Source organism: Camelus ferus, chromosome 15 (assembly GCF_009834535.1).
Source record: "Camelus ferus isolate YT-003-E chromosome 15, BCGSAC_Cfer_1.0, whole genome shotgun sequence".
NCBI classification, from domain to species: domain Eukaryota; kingdom Metazoa; phylum Chordata; class Mammalia; order Artiodactyla; family Camelidae; genus Camelus; species Camelus ferus.
The window spans coordinates 17,879,640-17,905,224 of NC_045710.1; the positions used below are offsets into that span (position 1 = coordinate 17,879,640).

General features: G+C 34.5%; 1 protein-coding gene across 1 annotated transcript in view; it reads left to right on the forward strand.

Annotated features, from left to right (window-relative positions):
• RAB10 (RAB10, member RAS oncogene family) overlaps window positions 1-25,585 on the forward strand; it is a 63,014-nt gene that overhangs the window by 19,532 nt on the left and 17,897 nt on the right. Inside the window, exon 2 of the mRNA XM_006190215.2 lies at window positions 22,037-22,097. Within this exon, the coding sequence (XP_006190277.1) occupies window positions 22,037-22,097 (61 nt within the window). The remainder of the gene's footprint in view (window positions 1-22,036; window positions 22,098-25,585) is intronic.

Sequence of the window (25,585 nt, forward strand, 5' to 3'; positions counted from 1 at the left end):
TGCTGATATCTGAGGTATTACTAGAAGTTAGGTAGGAGAAAAGAGGAGAGAAAGAAGAACATTCCAAACAGGAAATGGTCATAAAAAGGTCCATGATGAGTGAAGAAGTTTATCTAGTTCAAAGCGCTGAAAGGTCTGTGTTGCAGGTGTGAGTCAGGTAAGGCAAGCAGAAGCAGTAGATGTTGAGGAGGTAGGTGTTGGCCAGATCATCTAGAGCCTGGTAATCCATGCTAATGATCTGAATTCCATTGAAGGTCTAAGCAGGGATGTGACATGGTTAGATTCAAATTTTAAAAGGGTGGTTGGCCCACACAATGTGCAGAATGGACTGGAGTCAGAATTTCCTAAAGACTTATCAAAAGTGTATTTATTTAAACTCTTGTTTGTATATTGAGTGACTTAATCTTTAAGGATCATGAGAGAGAGAGTATATGTGACAGTACCTTTTGGTGACTGACAGTGAGCCTTTAATGTTTTTGGAAATGGTTTTTTAGTGCCAAATAGAATATTGAGCCAGGGGACAGAATTCTAATCATGGTTAATTTGCTTTGTGAGCTTAAGCAAGTTATTTAACCTCTGAGTCTCTTTTTTTATCTGTAAATTGGACATGCTAGAGAAATGTATGTTTAACTTAATTGTGGTAATTGCTTAACTCTAGTTAACATGTGGTCTGAGTCTTGCTGAGTCATTTTCTCAGACTGTGTGGGCAAGACTTAATTAAAGCCAGCTAAACAAACTTAATGACATTTCATACCTCTTCTGTAGAAGTCAGAAGAAAGAGTTGTATGTATGTTTTATTTATTGTATTTTAATAAAAGGTTTTTGGGGTTTTTTTGTTTTTTGTTTTTTGTTTTTTGTTTTTTTGCAGAGCAGTTTATCAGTTCATGCAGATTTGTCATTGAGGAGAGAGTACAATGTACTATAGCTAAGGGACAAGACTACTGATACACTTCCTGGTGTTTTAAATTTGAGAATTTCAGATTTGCCTCATACCTGTCTATAATCTCATATATATGTATTTTTAATTTTGACTGTTAATACACTCTTAGTGTCCAGTGCCATCTCTTTTCCCTCAAAACAGCATTGAGATGCTTTGAGATTTTTATGCACCAAAAGTTGGCTTTAATAGAAGTAGTCTTTTGTTTTGTTTTTTTGTGGGGAAGGGGTAATTAGGTTTATTTACTTATTTATTTATTTTAATGGAGATACTGGGGATTGAACCCAGGATCTTGTGCATGCTAAGCATGTGCTCTACTAGTGAGCTATACTCACTCCCCCTAATAGAAGCAGTCTTAATTTCTTCTTTGAATTGTGATTGAAGCTAGTGGTCCTGTCACCAGTAGCAAGAATCTACCTAGTTGCATCAGTTAAACTGCATCTTTACATCTGTAGTTAAAAAAGATAATCCTAACTGTCCCTGGAACTCTTGGATTGCAGTCTTTCTTTGCATGTTCAGATTTATTTTTTTACATAATTCAAGCTTTTTGAGACATACCTTGAAGATATTAATGTCTTAGATAACAAAGCGTTTAAAAAACTTCACTCAGATAGCTTTGAACAGTCATAGTTTTAGAGCATTGTACTTTGGTGTTTGTCAGTCTTAGATTTATCTTTACATTTCATTGCCTATTATACTAAGCTATAATGGCTGTATAACTACAGGTATTCTGTGAGAGCTCTGTTATTTTAATGATCGTGCTCCTTGGACTTGAAGTTATGCATCCTTGATTTTATCACAGTAGTTGGCCTTCTTGACCTTAAGGTTCTCTCTTTCTGGGTTTGACTTCCTGGCCTTTTAACAAAGTATAGAGGACTTGGTTTTGGCTCTTCTGGGAAGTTCAGAAATTAGAGCTTGCTTTAGAAGAATAAGCTAGAGAGCTCAGTAGGAAATGGTGGGAAAGATTAGATTAAATCAAAGTTGTGATTTGAGCATACAGTGTTAAATTTGGTTTTATCTTTTTTTAAACAGGTATGTAAGTTTTCACAATCACATGATAGAGTGACTGTACATCTTTTTGAAACTCTAGGATTTTTTTTTCCTTTTTGGAATTGATTTTTGTTTCATATTACTTAATATAGTTTAGGAAAAGAGTACTTCTGCTTCTTATTAGCCTTGAACGATGCTGTGAAGAGAGCAAGGTAGGTGTAACTATTATCATCTCACGTGATGAAGCAAATAACTTGCTTTTGATAATATGTCAGGTATATCAGAGCCAGGTTTTAAACATGGTAATAGGAAGCATTGCAATTAGAAACATTTGAATTTGTTTTTTGGCTCCACCTAAATTTCCTCATCTGTTTAAAAAAACACATCTTTGAAGACTGTTGCAGGGAGCAACTGAAATTCATACTGGAAGCGTCCAGCACATTGTACAGCATGTAAATTCTCAATAAATGTTAGTGTACCTCTGTGGTTCTCAAAATTCGAATCTCCACAGATCCCACATGGGGATCATTTTTGACCAGAAAGTCAAAACTATTTTCGTATTAATTCTAAGATTCCATTTGCCATTTTCACCATGGTACAGAAGCAGTGGTGTGTAAAATTGCTGGTCTTAAGCTTGAATCAAGGCAGTGGCATTTAGCTGGACTAGTTATATTCTTATATATTCTTCACCACCATGGACGCACAGGAGAAAAACAAAGCTTAATTTCACTTAAGAATGTCCTTAATGAAACAATTTTCACTTTTATTAAATCTCAACTTATGAACACACATCTTTTTCTGTGTGACAAAGTGGGATGCAAATTAAAATATTTCTGCCTCATTCTGAGACAGTTATGGTTGTTCCAAGGAAAAACCCTTGTAAAATTGTTTGAATTGACCACCGTTTTCATGGAACACCATTTATCCTTGAAAGAACAATTGGCGTCCTACGGTTATTTAAACTTGAGTATTTGGCAGACACTTTCTCAGATGAATAGAACAGTAGTATTTGTTGCCAATGACAAATTCATGCTTTTAAATGAAAATTAAACATTTGGATAACTTGAATCTGCTTCCATGAGCTTGACAGCTTTCCAATTGTTAGAGATTTTCCTGATGAGGTCCATGGTGATATTAACAAATATGAATTTTTTCATGTTATGTAATGAGATGTGTCAACATTTGGAAGGACTGTGTAGCTTAGTGAACCACTTTTTTCCAAATGACCAATATATGTTATAAAATCGTACATGGATTAAAAAAATCCACTCAAAGTGTAAAGTAATTGATGGATCTAATGTAACAGAATGAAAAATTCATTGACATGATTTTAGATTCCACATTGCAGCTAATCTTTAAGAAAATTCCACTTGTTGAGTTTTGTAGTGTCAAGGAAGAATATTTAGAATGATCTGAATAGACTGTTAAAATACTTCTTTTTCCAACTGCATATCTGTATGCAACTAGGCTTTCTTTATATATGTCATATTCTTCATACATTTCAAACAAAACTGCATATTGCAACAGATTGAATGCTGAAGCAGATACGATAATTCAATTGTAGTCTGTTAATAAGCTGGGCATTAAAGTTACAAAACTGTACAGTCATACCACTCTTCTCACAAAGCTTATTTTTGTTTTGGATAATATAGTTATTTTTCATAAGTATGTTTATGGTTTATCATTTCAAGATACATTAATAAATATTTTAAAATTTTCTTAATTTCCAATATGGTAAATATTAATGACGTTATCTACATAAACAGAAGCTTGCTGGGATCTTCAGTAATTTTAGGCATGTAAAGGGGTCCCTCAAGAAAAAGTTTGAGAAGTGGTGTACCTCTTTTGTTGCTTCTATGGTCCATCCTAACTCAATTTATAATCTAGTAGGAAAGACTGACACAAAATGGAAAGTCAGATGATAGGATAATATATGAAATAATGATACTGATTAAAGGGAATCCATTTAAAACAGTGAAAATATTTCCTAGCAAATAATAGAAAACAGACAAATTCGGGAAATTGTTGAGAAATGAAATTAAAACTTAACGAAAGCAAGTTTGTTTTGTATTTGACAAAATTTAGATAATAATTTTAATTCTTGGTTACTGTTTAGCACTGAGAAAAAGAATCTAGTGTTGGAATGGTTGCAGACTTTTTCTGAGAAAATAGTATAAATAAGATCCTTGAATCTTTTGACTTTTACAATATGAACATAAAGAGTCATAAAAATATGTTTAAAAGTTTTATTGGTTTCTTCAAGGGACTCTCTTAATCATAATAATTCACAATAATTTTTTATTATTTATTTTAATTTTCTCTGGGGAAGGGTAACTAGGTTTATTTATGTATTTTTAATGGAGGTACTGGGGATTGAACCCAGGACCTCGTGCACGCTAAACACACACTCTGCCACTGAGCTATACCCTTCCTCCCATAATAATTTTAATTTTAGGTCCACTTTTACTGCCGTTCTTACCTATTTTTGTTTATCTGTTAACTATCTGTTCCTTTGTTAGTGGCTTAGCAGTTCTTCCCTATCATTTTTCAGTGCATCTTTTACTGGATTTCCACTCTCTCTTTGTAGTTAAGTTTACACTGTATTATTGGAACATCTGGTGAGAGACATACTAACAATAACCAACAACATTAAGTTGTCCATTTATTAGTATTTTCATGTTGTTATAACTTTAGCTTCTTTTTTGCAACCTTGTGAGTTGGAATCTAGATAAGGAGGACTTCCTGTAGGCGTGCTGTGGAATCACTAAGCAGAAGCATTTATCACTCTGGCATGTGGGTGTTTCAGGTAACTGAAAGAGCAGATGAGGGTACTCCTTTGTAATTTGGAATTAATGTTTTCTATATTGTTATTACAATTATTAATTTCTCTTTGGTTTAGAAATAGAGTTAATTTTAAAAGTTTATAAGTGGAATGCTTTGCTTTTTAGCAGTCCGGGAACCCTTAAATGGAAAAATATGTCCCTATTTGTTCTGTGTTTGCAATGAAAGATAACCAAGATGACCAATTAATAGGAGGTTGATATAAAGGAATGTAAGTTAAAAATGGGCTTGAATTTTTTAGATTTGTGCCTTCTATCATTGTTCTGTAGCACAAAGAGTAGAAGAAAGAGTAGTTGATGAAAGTTATGGAATGGGGAGATTGAGTTGAGTGACTGAATGAATCCTTGGATTTTTAAACTAATTCCAGAGGCTATAAACTGGAATGCTTTATTTCTTTTTTCTGCTCTGTAGTAATCTTTTGGTAGTTTAAGTGGTAGACAGAACCTTGTACTGAAAACAGAAAACTAGCTTTGTTAACAGTATATTTTTTTAATAGGGAGACAACTTCATCTCTTGGCCTTTGTTTCCTATCTGTAATAAAAGTAATATGATCTAACCCTTAGGCTAACCAATGTGCCAGGAACTATACTAAGGGGTATATGAATTGTCTTTGTAGTTCCTATATTAGCATGGTCCAAGAGATGATTTGTAGAGTCCTACATACAGAGAAATAGCAATGTACCAGCCGTAATGCCTCTGTGAGAGAATAAAGCAACATTTCTTTAAGAGATTTGGAGAAAAGTGACTTAAATGATGTTCAAAATAACTTACATACAACCTTGGGGCTTTAGAAAGGGAACAGTGAATTGAAAGGCTGTTGTAGCATTGGTAGTGTTTTATTGGATTGAAGACTCTCTTAACTCTTCCCACTTTTTCTTTGCCATCCATCACCTCTGGATACAACATAAGATTGGTCCTATAAAGGAGGGAGAAGTTTTGCTCTAATTTCTTGTACAGGCATTCTGTAAGTTGAAGATTTTATTTTTTTAGGTTGAAAACGGAAGTGGTGGCATTCATAGTTAAGAGCATGGACTTGGAGTCAGACTGATGGAGTTAAAATGCCAGTCCTGCCACTTAGTAGCTTTGTGTAAATTAGTCTTGGGTAAATTACTTATCCTCCTTGTGCCTTAGTTTTTCTCATCCACAAAAACTCTAAGCTACTGTGAGGATTAAATGAGTTAGTATGTATATATAGTGCTTGGTACATGTCTGGCACATAGTAAGCAGTATATAAATGTTAGATAAAATAAAAACATTAACAAAAGTCAGAGACCTCTGGGAGGGAAAAGAAGTTGGGGGAAAAGGCAGAGATTCTTCTTTCACATTTGTTGGGGGTGGAGCCTCAGATTAATTTGGAGGTCTTGAAGAGACAAGCCTGGTTCTAAATTTTGAAGCAGTTACATTCAGCAGTATGAAAGTACAGGCTTCCTGAAGACTAGAAGAAAAAAGATGCCAAGTTGAGATAACTGAAAGTGGAATATTGCTGAGGAATTAGAGAACATTATGTTTAAATTTTATTAGTACTTCCCTTTCCCCCCACATCACACATTCTTAACAAGTCATGTCCCCTAAATTATTTGGTGTCAAAAGTAGAACTATCCTTTATTTTCCAGTAGGGAAAATAGTTCTCATCTCCTCCATTATTTATTGCCTGATGGCCATTTGAAGATCCTTCCCACCCACCTCCTCCCACTTCTCTGTTGGAATGAAATGGTTTTGTGCTTTGGCTGGCGGTGTCCTGTGTGGATCGGCACAGATCTAATTTGTTTAACCAGATGTTTTGTTTCTCTGATAAATCAGCTAGAGAAGAGGTTACTTGAAACTGGGGGGTGGGGAGGTGGGGGGGTGGTTAAGACCAGAAAAAGGAAAACATTAAGCAAAACCTCATCTGAAAGCTAGAGGGGAGGAGGATGCAAAGATTTGGGGAAGTCAAGTAAATTAACAGGAATTTAAAGTAGCTATGTTTTATCTAATACAGAATAAACAAATGTTATTGCAAAATGTTATTCTGAAGTAAAAGTATTGTGACCAAATAACAAGTTGTCATGGCATTATGTGGAGAGTAATAAGCATTATGCACTAATAATTTTGAAACAGTTAACTAAGTGCTAGATTCTGAAGATTTGGTGGCCTTTAGAAATGGAATGTGAAGTCCTTTTAACTGTTTAGAAAGACTTTTAATGTGTGAAAAGTTGTAAATCCCAATAAAAGGAGATGGGAGGTAGAAAGCAACAGAGGGTTAGAAGTTCTGGGAAAATTGAGAAGAGAATTGCTGACTTGCGAGTCATGCTGCTGCCTGGGATACAGTTTGGTCTGGATCAAGGCGGTGTATTAGGTGAATAAGATAAGGGCAGGCCAAAAAGTGGATGGACAGTTTGACTCACTCATGGCAAAACATTAAACTGGGAGAAGGCTGAAGTTACGTAGCTAGAGTGTTGTTCAGAACCAATTTAATAGTTTAATTGAGGGCTTTCTATATGCTGACCTAGGCTTTTTACACATTTAATCCACACAACATTGGTGATTGAAATTATAATTCCTACTGTGGGTGGGGGAAACAGACCTAGAGAAGTTAAAGTTTCACCCAATACAACACAACTAGTATGTGGCAGAGACCACGTTTGTCTGCATCCTTTCACCATTGTGCTCCGTACACCTTTCTTAATTTCTAAAGTGAATTCACTGTCAGTACTATGCTTGTATTTGCTTATTGATGTATAGTGTAAACCTAACAGATCATCAAAATATGATTGGAATAGCTTTGGTAGGGATCATGATAGTTATTTGAGACAAAGTTACTCTTTATGTGTGGTACCAAGTAAGAATATAAGAAAATACTGCCATGTTCTGGAGAACACCATCTTCTGGAATGGAAGGTGCCTTCAAAGTTTTGGGCAGTGGAAGTGACAGCAAAAGGAGCTAAATGGTGTTTTATCATAGAATCTACTTGCTCAGTTCTTTGACATGAAAAAGTTTCTCCTTCCTTTTTTAGAAGAGTGTCAAAGGAGCATTATAAAGAAAGCTCAGGAATAAAGGAATGGGAGAAATTCATTAGGGACTCAAGGAATTAAGTCCTCATGCCAAATTTAAAACTACCTCTGAAAATACCCAACCCCAATGAAATAAATCTTATGACCTCTGTGAAACAAAGCAAAGCTTATTTCTACTGCACTAATTTTGAATTCAAAATAATTAAGACATAGTAAGTGTGAGGGGGAGGTGTAGCTCACATGGTTTAGAGCATGCTTGACATGCACAAGGTCCTGGGTTCAATCCCCAGTATCTCGTTTAAAAATAAATAAACCTAATTACCTCCCCTCCCCGCCAAAATAAAATAGATGATACAATAATAAAGAGAGAGAGAGAGGGAGAGGGAGAGGGAGAGGGAGAGGGAGAGGGAGAGGGAGGGAGGGAGGGAGGGAGGGAGGGAGGGAGGAAGGAAGGAAGGAAGGAAGGAAGGAAGGAAAATATTTGGGGATGGCAAGGGATAAATTTGTGAGTTTGAGATTTGCAGATGTTAACCGCTATATACAAAAACAAACAAAACAAAAAAAGACATAAAAAGACATAGTAGGTGTGATTGTGTTTTACCTTTTTATGGCTTTTGCTTTTTTTTCAGAAATTGTGTGAGATGTAAATGTAAATTGGTTATATATTTTTTCATTTTTACCAAATTTGGTAGGTGGTAAAATGCAAATTCCAAGTAAATATTTAAAATGCTATATGGATATTACAAATATAAGTATTAAAGGAAATTTTATATTTTCAAATAAGAAAACTTATCTGGCAGGTTGAGAAAAGACATCACATCTTTTGTGCATAAAGACGCATATTAATTTCCTGTTTTTATGGTGTTTTTTCTCTTGCTTTTATATTACTGCCTCTTAACTGATATTGTGGAATTCATCAGATATCCCAGCTGTCTTCTCCAACTGTAGTGCTTGTGAAAATCTTAATGACCTTATGAATTAGAGGAGTTTCTCTAAAATTAGTGTGTAACGAATAAGACTTTATTCATCCTGACTTAGAGACACAGCAGTTCTTGGGCTTTATTATTTATTACTGTGTGATGTCAACTTCTTTGGTTTACTTGGATAAAATTACTTTTTGTTAGGATGACTTTTATTGTCATTTGGAATGCAATTTTAATGTAATATAATGTACAGTTACTTTAGAATAGCTACTTTGGTTTTTTAAAGTCTGTAAATGAGGTATAAGAGCAATATACAAAGTGAAATATATTTCTATACATTCACAATGAAACTTCCAAAAATTAAATTAAGACAATAATTCCATTTTTACAATAGCATCAAAAAGAATCTGTATTTAGGATTAAATTTAACAAATGAAGTGCAAGACTTATACACTGAAAATACTGTGAAAGTGGTTAAAAAAGATCTAAGTGAATGGAAGGATACCCTAGTGTTCATGGACCAGAAGACAATATTAAAATGGCAGAACTACCCAAATTGATCTACACGTTCAGTGCAATTCCTGTCAAAATCCAAGCTAGCTTGTTTGCTGAAGTTGTCAAGTGGCTCCTGAGATTCATATGGAAATGAAAAAGACCCAGAACAGCCGAAATAATCTTGAAAAAGAAGTACAAAATTGGAAGAAAAACTACCTGACTTCAAAACTTAAAGCAGAGCTACAGTAATCAAGATAGTGTGGTACAAGCATAAAGATAGATATACAGATCAGTGGAATAGAATTGAGAGTTCAGAAATAAACCCTTACATTCCAGTCAATTGATTTTTGATAATTAAATATCAAGCATCCCAAAATGCTGACCTTTCCTGTTCACCCTTCTGTTTCTGCCCTCTCAACTTCCTTCCTTATTTAAATCAGCAAGTATTTATTTTGAGTACATAGAACTGGGGTGACTTCTGAGATGATATTTATTCATGCACATCTGGCCTGACAGCTGACTTGTACTGTAAGGACTAGTGTCCTAGAAGAATGCCAGGTTTTGACAGTTAAAGAAGAATGAAGGACAAGTATGTATATGAAATAGAGATATTTATGATTCAGCATCAATATTGCTGTTGCTAGGGACTAGATCTGGAATAGTAAAAGAAAATGATTTGCTTTTCATTAATCATGTAATGAAAGAACACTATTTAGGAAGTCAGGTACAAAATCCAGATTACTTCACCTTTGTTTCTTCAGTCTATAGTATCAAACTGCCAGTATATCATTATGAAGATTGTGAGAAATATTATCTGCTGTAGGTAGAGAAAGAATGATAGCTGGATTGTTTCTGAACTTTGTAATATACTCTTTTTCTTTTTTTAATGTCTCCTTTGATTTAAAAAAAAAAATCCTTGGCTCATATTTTTTAATTCCAGCCTTAGCAAGTTTTCAATGAACAAAAATTGACCCTAAAATCTTGAAAGAATGATAGTGTAGTACACTAGTACCATAAATTACAACCCTCTGGAACAATCGAAGGCAGAGGGCCTGGGGCAGAGACTATGAATGCCCTGAAATTATACTTCAAATTTTGTATACATATTGGTGTGAGGGCATGGGCAAAGGATCTGTGATTTTCATTAGGTTCTCAAATGATCTGGAACATACTCCAAAAAAGATGAAGGGTTGCTTAACCTTGAAAGACACTAAAGCTGTTGAGAACTTCCACTTTTGGGCCTAACAGAGTAATTTACTGGTACTAGACTAGCCCTCTGGCCATAAACGGCTAGGAACCTGAAACAAACACATGAAACTGATTTTTTAGGTATTTTGTAACGTGCAGGGCAGGACTGCATTCCCTGAGAGAAGGAAAATAAATAAATTCAGTCCTGTAATCTCCCTGGCTTTCTTTCTGAAGCTAGATTCCATTTAGGACCTAAGCAGGGTGTGGCAGTCTTGCTGGGCCAAGGAGATAGAAGTCAGATAGAGAGAGACTGAAGAGATTGGAATTTGCAGGATTGATTACCACAGAAGATGAAGTTACACGGTGAGATCCAGAAATTTACAGAGGAGTTCCTCTACATCTTTGGCTGGATACTAAGCTGGGTGGTGCTCCAGGGGCTGGGCAAAGAACAACTAACTATTAGAGGAAGAACAACTACTAGAGACTTGGTAGAAGTATTGGGACTTACATTGGGTTGGGAGACATTCTAGTTTTTGACCAACCAGAATGGTGAGACCTCATTGAATAGCAGAACCATTTGGGTGAGTACTCAGAAATGGCACTCCTTAGGAGTAGGGCCAAAGTAACTTTAGAGAAGAGGCTACTCCAGCCCTACGTTAAAACTATGCTGAAAAACAGTCTTCAAAAGGATTAAGCTGATTCTCAATTAATTTAGCTGCCCACCTGAACAAAACATTGAAAAAAATGCATACATTAATAAAAATACAAAATGTTCAGCGTATCATCCAAAATTACTAGACATATGAAGAGATAGGAAAATGTAACCCTTAACCAGGAGAGAAATCAGTTGATGGAAACATCCAGAAGTGACAGAGATGATGGTTTTAGAAGACGGAGGTAGGCATTTAAAAGAAAGCATAAACATAAGAGAAGTGTAAGATATAAGAAAGAGCTATTGGAACTCCTAGAACTGGAAAACAGTATCTGAAATGAAAAATTCAGCTGATGGGCTTAAAAGCAGATCAGACACTGCAGAAGAAAAGATCAGTGTAAGGTAATAGAAACTATCCAAAATGAAGCACAGAGGAGCAAAAGTCTGGTGTGGGGGGATGGGGGAGAGAACCTCAATGATGTGTGAAACATTAACAAGTAGTCTCATATATGTGCATTTGGAGTCCAGGTTGGGAGGTGGGAATGCTGTGGTTCCAGAAGAAGTATTTGATGAAATAATGACTGAAAGTTTTCCAGATAATGATGAAAGCTATAATCCTGTAGACTTTATGGACCTAGGTAGCATAAACAGAGAAAATCACACTGAGGCACATAGTAATTCAGTCGCTAAAAACCAGTTACAAAGAGAAATCTTAAGAGAAGCCAGAGGGAAAAAAGACAACATTATATGTACAGAGGGGCAAAGATAAGAACAACTGTTGACTTTTATTGGAAAACAATGTGAACCAAAAAATGAGCAACATAACCACACTGAGGATGAAGAAAAGAATAATCAAAGTAACTTTAGAAAACAGTATTTTGACTAGATACTGTAAGACTAAAAAGAACTGTAAAAAATGTATTTTAGTTAGTAAATCTGATTTCTCATTAGGGTGTGGGTTAGCAAGTCTGAAACTACTTTATGTATATAGTAGGATTGAACATGTAAATATATATTTTAGATAATAAGAGCCAGGGTTTTCTAATTGTTAAAGAGGTTACAAGTAAGGAAAGAAAGAAGGCTAGAAGGAAATCTGTTGTTGAACTGTGATCGGAATTATCAGTACGAACTCATGGTTTTATATATTATACCTACAGATGATTATGGAAATATACATGTGTATATATGCATGGATTAGTAAATAAATATATTTTCAGTCTGTCCTCTGGGAGGTCCTAGAAGAAGCAGTAACTATCTGGTAGCAGTGAGCATATCTAGTGCCCAGTTCTTGGACTCGACATACAATTTTTCAGTAAAAGGAACCAGGGCTCTTTAAAGAATGGGTTGATTTCAGAACTGGGGTACAGGGAATGCTAGATGCTCCTGGAACATCTTTGGTGCCAGAAAACAAAGAAGTGCTCAGAAAAGGATGAAATATTTCAAAAGGATGTAAGATCCAAGCTGAAAGAGTTTCTAATGGCCAAAGCTGAAATGAAATTATAGTATTGCATATTACCAGTAGAATAAGATATCCCTTAGTCCAAATTAGTCTGTATAAACACAAATAAACAGGTAGGTAGAAGGGACAAATTGTAAATGAAGAATTCCGGTTTAATAAGTGTAAAGCAATGCCTGAAACACAAAATTGCCATTTAACAAATACTGCAGTAATAATTATCACAGGCACAGCCCAGTGATGGTAAAATCAGTGGGTAAAGGGGTGAAGAGGAACATTTGCATAATCTCAAAGTATTTTCTCCATGAAATTATTAATTACAAGGGGAAAAACAATGTATTTACGGTGGAGAGAGACTCAGTAGATACTACCTCAACCAAATTATCAAGGTTAATATAACAGAAAGAAGACATTCACAATATATACTCCTTGATACAATGAACCAGGAAAGGTAAAACAGTAGATCTGTGGTGTTTTGTGGTATTCTTACCAAAAAATGCAAAACCTTTAATTATGAGGACACATCAGACAAACCCAAAATAAAGGAGGATTCTACAAAATACCTGACCAGTATTTTAAAGTTATCCAGATCATGAAAGACAGGAAAAGACTGAGTAACTGTCACAGATTGGAGGAGACTCAGGACACATGACAGCTAAATACAAAGTGGGAACCTGGACTAGATCCTAGAATACAAAGAGATGAGTGAAAAAACTGATAGGTTAGGTCTATAGTTAAATTAATTGCATTGTACCAGTGTTACTTTCTTGTTTCTGATAAATCTACTATGGTTATGAAATGTTAACATTAGGAGAAGCTGGATAAAAGATATATGTGAACTCTGTGCTATTTTTGCAACTTTTTCTATTAAGATAATTTCAAAATAAAAAGTTTCTTAAATCTATGTTTCTCCCAAAAGGGGGACGGGGAAGTAGATGAAGAAATAGTTGCAAGCCAGAAGACAGTGGAATTATATATTTAAGGTTCTGAAAGGAAGCGGGGAGGGGATAGCTCAGTGGTAGAGTGTGTGCTTAGCATGTACTAGGTCCTGGGTTCAATCCCCACTACCTCCATTAAAACATAAATAAACTAACCTGACCCCCCTCCCCCAAATAAATAAAGGTTTAAAAAAAATAAAGTTCTGAAAGGGAAAAACTGTCAGGTTAGAATTCAGTCCTAACAAAAGTATCCTTCAAAATAAAACCAAAATAAAGACATTTTCCAGACAAAACCTGAGAGAATCTCTTGCTGACAGTCTTGCACTATTGAAAATGTTAAGTTTTTCAGGTTGAATGAAAGCATTCCAGTTAGAAACTCAGATCTACACAGAGGAATGAAGAGGTTAAGAAATGGTAAATGTGTGGGGAAATATAAAACACTTTTTTCTCAAATTTTAATTTATTTCGAAGACTATTGACTCTTTAAAGCAAAAATTTTAATGTTTTATAGGATTCATAATATTTAGAAGTAAAATGTAGAAGTATAACATGTAGGATAAAAAATTTTAAAAACTAATAGCCCAGTAATGGGAGGGGAGAAAAGAGAAGTATACTGCTATAAGGTTCTTACATTAATACCAGAAGTGGTATAATATGGTTTGAAGATAAGCTGTGTTAAGTTAAAAATATATATTATAAACCCTAGCACAACCACTAAAAAAGTTAGATATATCTAATAAGTTACTAACCATAAAAGCTCAAATGACTATTAATATCAGACAAAGTGGGTTTCAGAGCAAGGGATATATTTTCAGTAATAGAGATGTTTCATGCTGATAAAGCTGTCAGTTTATCATACTTATGTATGTAATAACAGTTTCAAAACTTCTAAAGCAAAAACTGGCAGAATTGGAAGGAGAAATAGATAATCCACAATTATATAGTTGGATATTTCACCATTCATCTTGAGTAATTGGTTGAAGTAAGTAGACATATATTAAAGAAATTGAATCTTAAATTTAAAAATCTTGGAAAGAAACCACAAGGCCTAGGCAGCTTCACTGGGTGAATATTATCAAGCATTTAAGGAAGAAAATAGCAATCTTAAACTATTTTCAGTAAATATAGGGGGAGGGCACACTTTCAGATCATTTATTGAACCAGCCTTGTCTTGAATACGAAAACCAGGCAAAGATAAGACCTGTTCCTAATTAGCATTGAAATGTCCTTCATGAACACGTACATAAGAACTCTCATCTAAATAATTTCAAATCAATTCCAGGAACTTATAAAATGAATATATGTCATGACCACATGGGGTTTTTTCAGGAATCCAGTGTTGTCTTCACATTCAATCAGTTTTAGTTAGCTGCCTTAATGGAATAAAGAAAAATCATGAACATTTTTAATAGGTATAGAAAAACATTTGACAAAATGCCAGCCTCATTTTGCATCATGATATCTAAGCAAGCTAGGAATAGAACATTTCCTCAATCTACTCAATGATGTACAGGTTAACATACTTTAATGGTAAAGCTTTCAGTCTAAGCTTTCTCTCTTAAGGATCAAGTACAAAACAACAATATATTGGATATTAGAGGTTCTAACTAGTACAATAAGTCAAGAGAAACAAGTCAGAGTTTCAAAAGGGAGATGATATGAAAGTGCCTGTTTGCAAACTACCTGATTTTGTATATATATATAATATATACATTACATATATATATATATATATATATATACACACACACACACACACACATACACACACACACCCACATAGAAAATTCTAAGCAGCAACCTCCCCCCGAAAAAAAAAAAGAGCAGCTAGAATTAATAAGTTAATGTAGCAAGTTTACGGGATGGAAGGTCAGTACACAGAAAGAATTTTATATTTAGAAGTAAACAACTGGAAAATGAAACTTTAAATATGTACAAGGACCTAGGCACTAAAAACTACAGAATACTGCTGAGAGAGCTTAAAGTTCTTATATTAATACCAGAAGTGGTATAATACTGTTTGAAGATAAGCTCTGCTGAGTTAAAAATGTATATTATAAACCCTAGCACAACCACTAAAAAAATTAGATATATCTAACAAGTTACTAATCATAATAAAGCTCAAATGACTGTTTAACAGAGAACTCTACCACATTCATGGATTAGAAGGCTCATTATCACCGTACTCAAACCCCTAACTATCTTTCTTGAACACTTCAAGCATATTTCCCCCTCAGGCCCTTGGTATTTACTATTTCCTGTGCCTGAAACACTCCCCAGATATTCACATGGCTTGTTCCCAAACCTCTTTAGGTCATTGCACAAAGGTCTTCAGTAAGACATTCCCTGATTTCCTTATATAAAATAGCTCTCCCTCCATTCTTGTTTATACCATTTATCACTACTAACACTATTAACATTTGATTGATTGATTGTCTCTCTTCTCCAGAATGTAAATTGCCTCAACAGAGGATTTTTACCTGTTTCGTTCAGTGCCAAGTATATAGTCTAATTTATTCTACTGAAACACACATTACTATGACATGAAATAGTTCATAGATAATACATGTATAGGCATATATTACATTACACTAGAAATGCTTGTATTATCCCTCTATTACAGCTTAGGATGTAGTTGGAAAAAGTTGAATTTAGCTTTGGTTTTGTCAGTAATTTCTCAGTTCCCAGGCATGTATCCTGTCCTTGAATTTCAAAAGTTAAAAATGAGTGGAGTTATGACATGCAGCAAAGGAGAAAAATAGATAATTGGACTTCATCAAAATTGAAAACTTATATGCATCGAAGGAAATCAAGAAAATGAAGACAGCCTGCAGAATGGAGGAAATAATTTGCAAATCATGTATCTGATACGAGTCTCGTATCCAGAAGATACAAAGAACGCTTACAAACTCAGCAGAAAGACATCCTGATTTAAAAGTGGGCAAAGGACAAGACATTTCTCCAAAGATACACAAATGGCTAACAAGCACATGAACTGATATTCAGCATCATTAATCATTAGGAAAATGCAGATCAAAACAACAGTGAGGCACCACGTCATATGTACCCCCTAGGATGACTTAAAATAAAAACAGGAAAATAATAAGCATTTGTTAGGGTGTAGAAAATTGAACCATCATATATTGCTAGTGACATGGTGCAGCTGCTATGGAAAACATTGGTTCCTCAAGAAGTTAAACATAAAATTATTATATGACCCACCAATTCCACTCCTTATATATACCCCAAAGAATTGAAAACAAGTACTCAAACGCATGCACATGTGTATTCATAGCTACACTTTTACCAAAGCCAAAAGGTGAAAATGGCCCAATCCAATCAACAGATGGGTGGATAAGTGCATTATGGTACATATACATATGATGGAATATTATTCAGTCATAAAAAGAAATGAGGTACTGATTTGAGCTGTGATGTGGATGGACCGTGAAAAATGGTAAGTGGAAGAAGCCAGACACAAAAGATTACCTGTTACATGTTTTCATTTATACAGAATATCCAGAATAGTTAAATCTATAGAGACAGAATACAGACTGGTGACTTCCAGGGGAGTAGTGGGAGGGGATAATGGAAGGCCACTGCTTAATGGGTATGAAGTTTCCTTTTGAGATGATGAAAATGTTTTACAACTAGATAGAGGTGGTGGTTGCACAATGTTGTGAATGTACTGAATTGTTCACTTTAAAATGGTGAATTTTATGTTATGTGCATTTTACCTCAATAGAAAATGGGGTTACTGAACTTAAAGTAGTGATGAGTGTGCATTATCTGAAATCCAGCAGACATGGAATTGAGTTCTGGTTATGCCACCTATTCTGTGACTTTAAGTAAATTACCATAAATTTTCTGTTTTGTAAAATAGGCATATTAGTACTTTCTCAAAGGGTTTTTGTGAATATTAGACAAGACGGTATATGTGACATGCTTAGTAATATCCAGTAAATATTAGTGGGGTATTTGGGTATTTTTGTTGTTTTGCTGCTGCTGTTGATTTTTATTTTATTCTTCATTTGTAGAATGGAAATAATAGTATGGGCTAAGATTGTTCTGATGGTTCAATAAGTTAATCTATGCAAAGGGCTTAAAACAGTGCCTGACGCATTGTAAATTATCAGAGTGTTTACTAAGCTATTACTGTTATATGGAAGGATCTTCAGAGGGAACTTTTTTGCATTCTGCTTTTTCACATCTGCATCCTAGTAAAGAAACTAATGTCCATATTGGGAAATGGCCTTTTCCAAATTTATACTGTTAATGACAGAACTAGGACTAGACTTGATCTCTTAAATTCCAGACTAAGCTAAGTTCAAAGGATTGTAGGTATATAATTTTTATTTTTTTCTGATGTTTTGAAAACACTTGATTTCCATTTGTTAATAACCACAGATATTAAGGCACAGATATTGAATATTTAGCTATAAGTTGTTATAAACTTTGGTTGTCTGCAGTTTGTTGTATAGGTTGTTTCTGCCTGCATTAATTACTATGTATTGATGTGTGTGTCATCAGAAGCCAAGCTTTGGAAAACTGATACCTGTAGTGGCTAGAAGTTGCAGTTACTCTTCTCGCCACTGGATGGTGCTCCTGCAACATTATTAAGGCACATCTTTTGGCTCATATTGTTTCTCACTTTCTTGAGGAGCAGAACATTGATAAGTGAGTTAGACTCCAGTAAATTGAAATAACTTGTTTGAACTGGGGCCCAAGAATCTGTAAAAAGTGGGGATTTCCTTTACTATGTTTTTACATAAGCAGAACCTGAAAAAGAATCACTGGTTGGATTAAACCCTATAATTTTACTCTAGCCTGTGGTCATTTAATAAGTGATAGTGTTAAAGGAGAATCTGATTCCTCCTGGCAGAATCTTAAAGGGTGATATGTTTTCCTAGCTTCTGTTTGTGACTAAGCTATTGATCTTACTCTAATCCCTAAATTTTATCAAAAACTTCTACCCTATCTCAAGTATAGGTTTTTCCAACATTTGTTTGGGGGTATAGAAAGTACACGCTGGAGTGACAAAGGTACTGCTTGGAGAAAGTGCACAGCTGTAAAAGTTTTGTTTCAGGGTGACTATAGAAGGAAGACTAGAAGGAGTGAGACTACAGGGGTATCTTGGGGCCATGCTAGAAATTCAGTGATCCAGTTGGAGTGTTTGAGTAGTGGAGAGAACATTTATAAACATACCTCTTCCTCTGTTAACTGAATTTTTATTTCTATTAATATAGCAACTACAAAGTTTTAGAAGTCAGCTAGCACTTCAAGGCCAATGACAACAGGAGAAACAGCAATAAATCCTGTTCCATGATCACCTAGGTGTTATCTTTCCCAAACATTTTTGGCTTTTTCTTATGATATTCAACCCCATGTTCCCTAGTCCTATGTTTTTAACTTTTTAAAAAGTTAATTTGAGAAATTTTCTTATTGTTATGGAAGGTAAGAATTAAATATTCTTATACCACCAGATACTCTTGAGGCTTCTCACTTCATCTTCTCAAATAGTTATAATACATGTGTTTGTTCACTCTAAACCAAGAAGTATACTATAATTGCATTTCCTTTCTTGGATAACTTCTGTTTTTACTGTAGTTTATAGTTTCTTCTTTGTTACGTATGCATAGATTTCAAGGCACTATCCATACTTTATCCTAGACTCTACAACAGAATTGCCAAATCCTCTGAATTCTTTTCATACAAACTCCATTGATGCCATTTCATCCTCTCCCCCTCTTAGGAGGCAGACCTCTTAGAACTTTCTCTTTTTTTTCTGTCCAGTTGTTTTCTGTCCTCATTCTTTTCTGAACTGATTGCTCTCTAGGCCAGTCTGAACTACCCTTTACTTCACTCTCTTTGGTGGATTTCTTTTCTTCCTATTTCATAGTAGTTGCCTTATAAAAGATGCATGAGAGCTAAATATTTTGAGATCTATCATGTCTGGAAATGCCTTTATTTTACTCTTTCATTTGATTTGGCTATTTATAGTTCAAAAATACTTTTAAAAGACATTATCTTTTTAGAAAAATTTCAAATAGAGGAATTGAGGGTTGAACCCAAGGATCTCATGCATGCTAAGCATGCACTCTATCACTGAGCTATACCCTCCCCCCAAGACATTATCTTTTTGTATTCTGGATTCTAGTGTTGCTGTTGAGAAGTCTGAGTAGTTCGGAGTTGTTATTCTTGATTGTTTAATATAGCCTAATTTGTTTCTCTGCAAGCTTTTATAATACTATCTTTATTCCTGAGAGTATCTTTAGCCCCTAAATTTTACAATAATGTAATTTGGTATAGATCTTACTCTTTATGCTAGGCATTTGGTGAGTCTTTCAGTCTAAAATAGAGTCCTTTGATTTTGTTAAATTTTCTTGCATAATTTTTAAATTACTATATTCTATGTGTCATTTTCTCTGTTCTTTCTTGAACTTCTATGAGTTAGATGTCTGACCTCCTGGTTTGATCTTCTAACTTGTCATATCTCACATATATTTCATTCTTTGTCATTTTATTGTATTTTTCTGGGAGAAATCAATTTTCTCTTACAGCCTTTCTGTTGAATATGTTATTTCTACTTCTTTAATTTCCAGGAGTTTTCTAGTTCAAATTCTTTTTCTCCCCTACCTTTTCCACCTATCTTGTTCTGAAAAGATAAAAGGAACTGTATCTTTTCCTATGCATTGCACCTGTCTCCTCCAGGTTCCCTTTTTTGTTTGTTTTTGCTTGTTTATTTTAGTATCTCATTGGAACTTTTTCCATGTTTTGGCCTGAAACTCTAAAAAGCTCATTGGAAGCTAAGTGAACAGTTGTGGAGTTTGTCAAATGATGAGTTTCACTCTAAAGGTGAAGTATCTATGTCTTTTCTTGGGGACCCTGTTACTTTCTCTAGAAAACATCATTTATCTGTTTATTCAACACATTTTTTGAATGCCTGCTTATATGTCAGGCATTGCACTAGATGCTAGGAATTTAACAGAATTAAACAGATAAAAATCCCCACTCTTGTTGGATCTTTTTTTTGTCAAAGAGAGACAGAAAATACACAATAGGAATAAGTAAATGCATAAAGTTTATTTAAGGAATGTTAAAGATAAAAAGTAAGGAAGAGGGTTAGAGTATTAACAATGGACATGGAGTGGGGGACATGAGGAAAAGTTGCAGCTTAGGATCTGCTAGCTAGGGGAAGGAGCTCTGATGGAGAAGAGTAGTATTCCAGGTTGAGAGAACAGTATATACAGAAGCCTTGAGGTGGGAATCTGCCTGATCTGTGTGTGGAACAAGGAAGCCGCCAATACCCTTAGTTGGGTAAGAATAAGATGTTACAGAAAACGCTGAGGTCAGAGTGGACAGGGGGAGGTGAGCAGAATGCATATGGCCTTATGAACTATCTTAAGGACTTTTGTTTTTAGTCTTTGTGAAAGATGGGATTTGGAGATAGTAAGCAGTTGGGTACAGTTTGGGGTACAGAGAGTGGTCTGGGCTGTGATAATAAATTTGAGGGTTATCAGTGTGTATGTGGAATTTAAAGCCATGAAATGAGGAGAAGAGAAGTTCACTCCAATTTTCAGAAATGGTCAGAGAGATGAGGAGAAACTGTTAATGAAGGCTGCCGAGTGGCCAGAAGGGTAGGAACATCAGCAGGGTTTCTGTGCAGAAAAGAATGAAGAACTGCTTCAACTACTGCTAATTAGTTTGAGGACAGATAACATGAGATCGAGAGAGAAACTCAAGGAGTCTAGGATGAGGTTTCTATCTTGAATAGTTAGGCAGATGGCTTAAAAAAGCCTGAATTTCTTGAAAGTTTTCCAGTTGTACCTGGTTTCTATCCCAAAGGGTATAGAGCTTCCAGACTGTCCTAATTTCACTTCTATTCAGGAAAGTTTTCTGGAATAGTATTGGTTGTCAGATTTGTCATTAAGATTAATTAACAAATTGTGTGCCTAACTGGGATTGTTGAGTCTTGTTCAGAGTTGTTCTTGACAACCAGGTCATTTGAGGATGGTTTTCTCAGTAAAGAACAAAAGTATGGGCTGTAGACATAGTCTGAGGTTTATCAATGTCAGGCAAATGACCCCTTTTTCTTTTGATTGGGTATGGGAAACAGGCTAATGCCTCCAAGCTGAAGATTTTAAGTTAAAGAGCAGACGGATCCTGGGGTATCTACAGTACTTTTGCTTCATGTACTTTGAAGCTCTGTGTTACCAGATATATAAATATCTACTATTTTTATGCTTTCTTAATTGACCTGTTTATGATTATGAAATGATCCTTTTTATCCCTGGTTGTATTCTTTTGCTTTGCAAGCTAGTGAAGACTATATTTTTTTCCTAATAGGAAACATCTTTTTATTTTTTTCATTAAAATATTAGATATTTAGAATTTTAAAAATTTCTTAATTGTAATAACTCACTCCCTCTATATAACTATTTCTTCTCCCATCTTGGATCTTATATTACTCAAGTTTAAAATTGGATACATTTGCTCAGAAATGCATACTTAGGGAATTTCCAGAACCAAACAAAGATTTTGAAAGTGTGTTTTACACCGATTAATTGTAGTGTAGCCAAGTTCAGAGCAATAGATACAATTTACCTTTTTTTTCCCTGTTTTGTAGGAATAGACTTTAAGATCAAAACAGTTGAATTACAAGGAAAGAAGATCAAGCTACAGATATGGTAAGTGATGCTAATTGACTCACTTCATGCAGTAGAATGTTAAGTTCCTAAAGATTAGGAAGTGATAGCCTTCCTTGTCAACTGTTTAGGTTTCCCTTTCTAAGCCAGCAGTCAGGTGACCTTCTTTCAGTGAAGTAAAAAAAAAACTGTTGCCATGGATTTGGAATCCATGAAATCTGGCTGAGTGTTTTAGCTTTTTTAGCAACTGACCTCGGGTAAGTTACATACCACTGTAAGGCTCTTTTATCTTCATATGTAAAATGGAGATAATAGCACCTATTTCAAAAGATTGTTATAAGGATTACTTGAAATAATCTATGTAATGCCTTTAGCACAATTCTTTGCTCGTACTCAATATAAAAAATTTAATATAATCTTTTTGTTGTTTTGAGAGTCTTAAGCTAAAATATTTATTTTCTTTAATGTGTTTATAACTTTTTAAAGGCATTACTGTTTTCACTAGTTTGTATAGGGTTAGCCCCATAGAAATACAATAAAATTGTTTAAATTTATATTCAGGTGTGAATCATAGACTTTAAAGTTATAATAGCAATATATAATAGCAATAAACTTACCATCTGATCCAGCAATCCCACTCCTAGACATATATCTGGAGGAAAATATAATTCAGAAAGACACATGCACCCCAATGTTCACAGCAGCACTGTATACACTAGCCAAGACATGGAAACAACCTAAGTGTCCATCGACAGATGACTAGATAAAGAGGTTGTGGTATATAGACACAATGGAATACTACTCAGCCATAAAAAAGAATAAAATGCCATTTGTAGTAACATGGATGGATCTGGAGGTTGTCATTCTAAGTAAAGTAAGTCAGAAAGAAAAATAGCATATGATACTGCTTATATGTGGAATCTAAAAAAATGACACAAATGCACCTACCTACAGAAGAGAAAAAGACTCACAAACATAGAGAACAAACTTATGGTTACCAGATGGTAAAGGGGATGGGAAAGGACAAATCAGGAGTTCAAAATTTGCACCTCTTGGGAGCAATGGAAATGTTAGCTACCTTGGTTGTGATGGTGGTTTCACAGGTGTATACATCTATCAAAATTCATCAAATTGTACGTCTGAAATATGTGTAGTTTACTGTACAGGAATCATACAATAAAGATGTTTAAAAAATGAAATAAAATGTTACTAATAATGAAAATAAAATTATAATGCAGTATTTTTCAGTAAATATTAGGTATTCTACATATATGTATTAACGCAATAAATGCAGTGACCTTGTGAAATATATGTTCCTTTTTTTTTTAAACAGCCGTATTGCGGTATAACTGACATACAGTAAACCGAATGTATTTAAAGTGTACAGTTTAGGTAAGCTTTGACATATGTAAAAATCTGAAACCATCACCACAATCAAGATAATGAACATACCCATCACCTCAAAAGTTTCCTCAAGCCTCTTTGTAATCTCTCCTTCCTCCCTATCCCCAGTCCCCAGGCAACTACTTGTCTGCTTTTTGTCACTAGACCTGTTTCCATTTTCTAGTGCTATATACAAATGTAATCATATAATGTAATTTTTTCTTTGTCATTCTTTGGGGGGAAGGGGTCTGGCTTCTTTATTCAGCATAATTATTTTGAAAATTATCAATGATTTTATGTGTATCAGTGAATTCTCTACTTTTTATTGCTGAGTAGTATTTCACTGTTAAGATATATCACAACTTGTTTATTCACTGTAAATCTTTGTCTAGGCAAATGTTTCCTTTTCTCTTGGGTTATCCCTGTTTTATGGATAATGAAATGGAGGTATTTTGGGATGATTTAACCGAAGTCTTGACAACATGTAAATGGTAGAGCTGGGATGCAATTAAAATCTCAGAATGTAGGGTTGAGAGTGACATTCTTAATTGCTATACTGCCTTCTGTAAACAGTACAAATTGTCAATTGATTTTGCTGTTCTTTTCAGTTACTGTCATTTTCCTTTTTTCATTGCCAGTCAGCAGTTGTGTTAAATTTGAGTTCGTGTTATCTTAGGTTTTACTGTAATAGGACCTACTGTAGAATGATTATGAGGATACGCGAATGATACATGTAAAGCACTTAAAACAGTCTCTGATGTAGAATTAATATTCAAGAAGTCATAGCTGTTATCATTTGGGAATGACCCATAATAGTAGCATTTTTGAGCAGAGGAGGAAGTTTGCAAAGGAAATTGCAAAGCTATAGTTGGAGAGTTAGAAGGAGATTTAGAAGAGAACAATGTCCCAGAATGCAAAAGACAGTTTCAAAAAGTTTGGTGTAATTAGAAGTAGAATGTGTCTAACCAGAATGTCTTCATTTCCTGACCATGTAGTTAGAAATACAATCTTTATAACATCCTTAAAATTTAATACAAATTTAAATAAAATTTAGACATTTTAAAGCATTTTCTAATATTTAATGATTCTTTTTGAAGCATAATCTACTTGATCATTGATTTTTCCCCGTTTGAGAAATAATTCAGCAAATGAAATATGCTTCATATTCTCTTTCATTATAATTAAAGTGACCTCAAGGGAAAGGATGTCAGTTACTTATTCTGAGTTTCAACTAGCTCCCCCCTCCCTTTATTTTTAGCCCCACATCTTATTCTGAACTTGACCCTACATAACATGTTTCAAGCCCCTCATAGGCTCTGCCTCAGTGATTGCCTCTCTTCTCAACTGTACGCAATTTAAGACAATTTTCAAACTTTTTTGACAGTAAGATACATTTTACATTATGACTCTGTGACTTAATATACATGTACATGTATATGTAAGTATGTATATAACAGAAACAAAAGCATACAAGACAATGTTTTTTTCAGGTATACTTTTCTTTATATAATATATAAAACCTTTGCCCTGCTGAGTATGTCCTGTTCCTGCTTCTATACTCTGTCTTCCACAAACTTTCCCTTCTCTTTCTTGACCTTGTGGCTTTAAACATTATTTTCCCCTATCATTTTAGTCTCTGTAGCTTTTAGGAGTAAACATAACAACTAACGCTTGTTTTTAAAAAGAGAGCCTTCCTCAGAAGATGCTCTTTTGGAATAGTAAGTCGTCCTGTGTGTCCTTCAAGATTAATCTAGAAAAGATGTCTCCTGTACCCATAAAACTCAAGTATACAGAAATGGTAACATTTCTAATTTAGAGGTAATTTTTAGATATTTTAAATAGAACCTCTCTCAGGAAAAAAAACACTTCAGAAGGAAAATTTGATTTAGTTTAGGTGTTCATGTATACAGCTGACTGCTTTTAATTTGAAATATCCATTTTCTTATAAAGTTTCGGAGTGACTGGTTACAATTTATGATTAATAGTTTTTAATAGATTAGCATTATGCCAACTGATTTTATTTCTTTGGGTTGGCATGCATATAACATTATAGGGAGAAAAGAAGTCATGTAGCGCCAGGTTAAGAGATCTGGGATAAGCCACGTAGTTCAAGAATGCTTTTATATTAAAACCCCATTGCTCGTAAC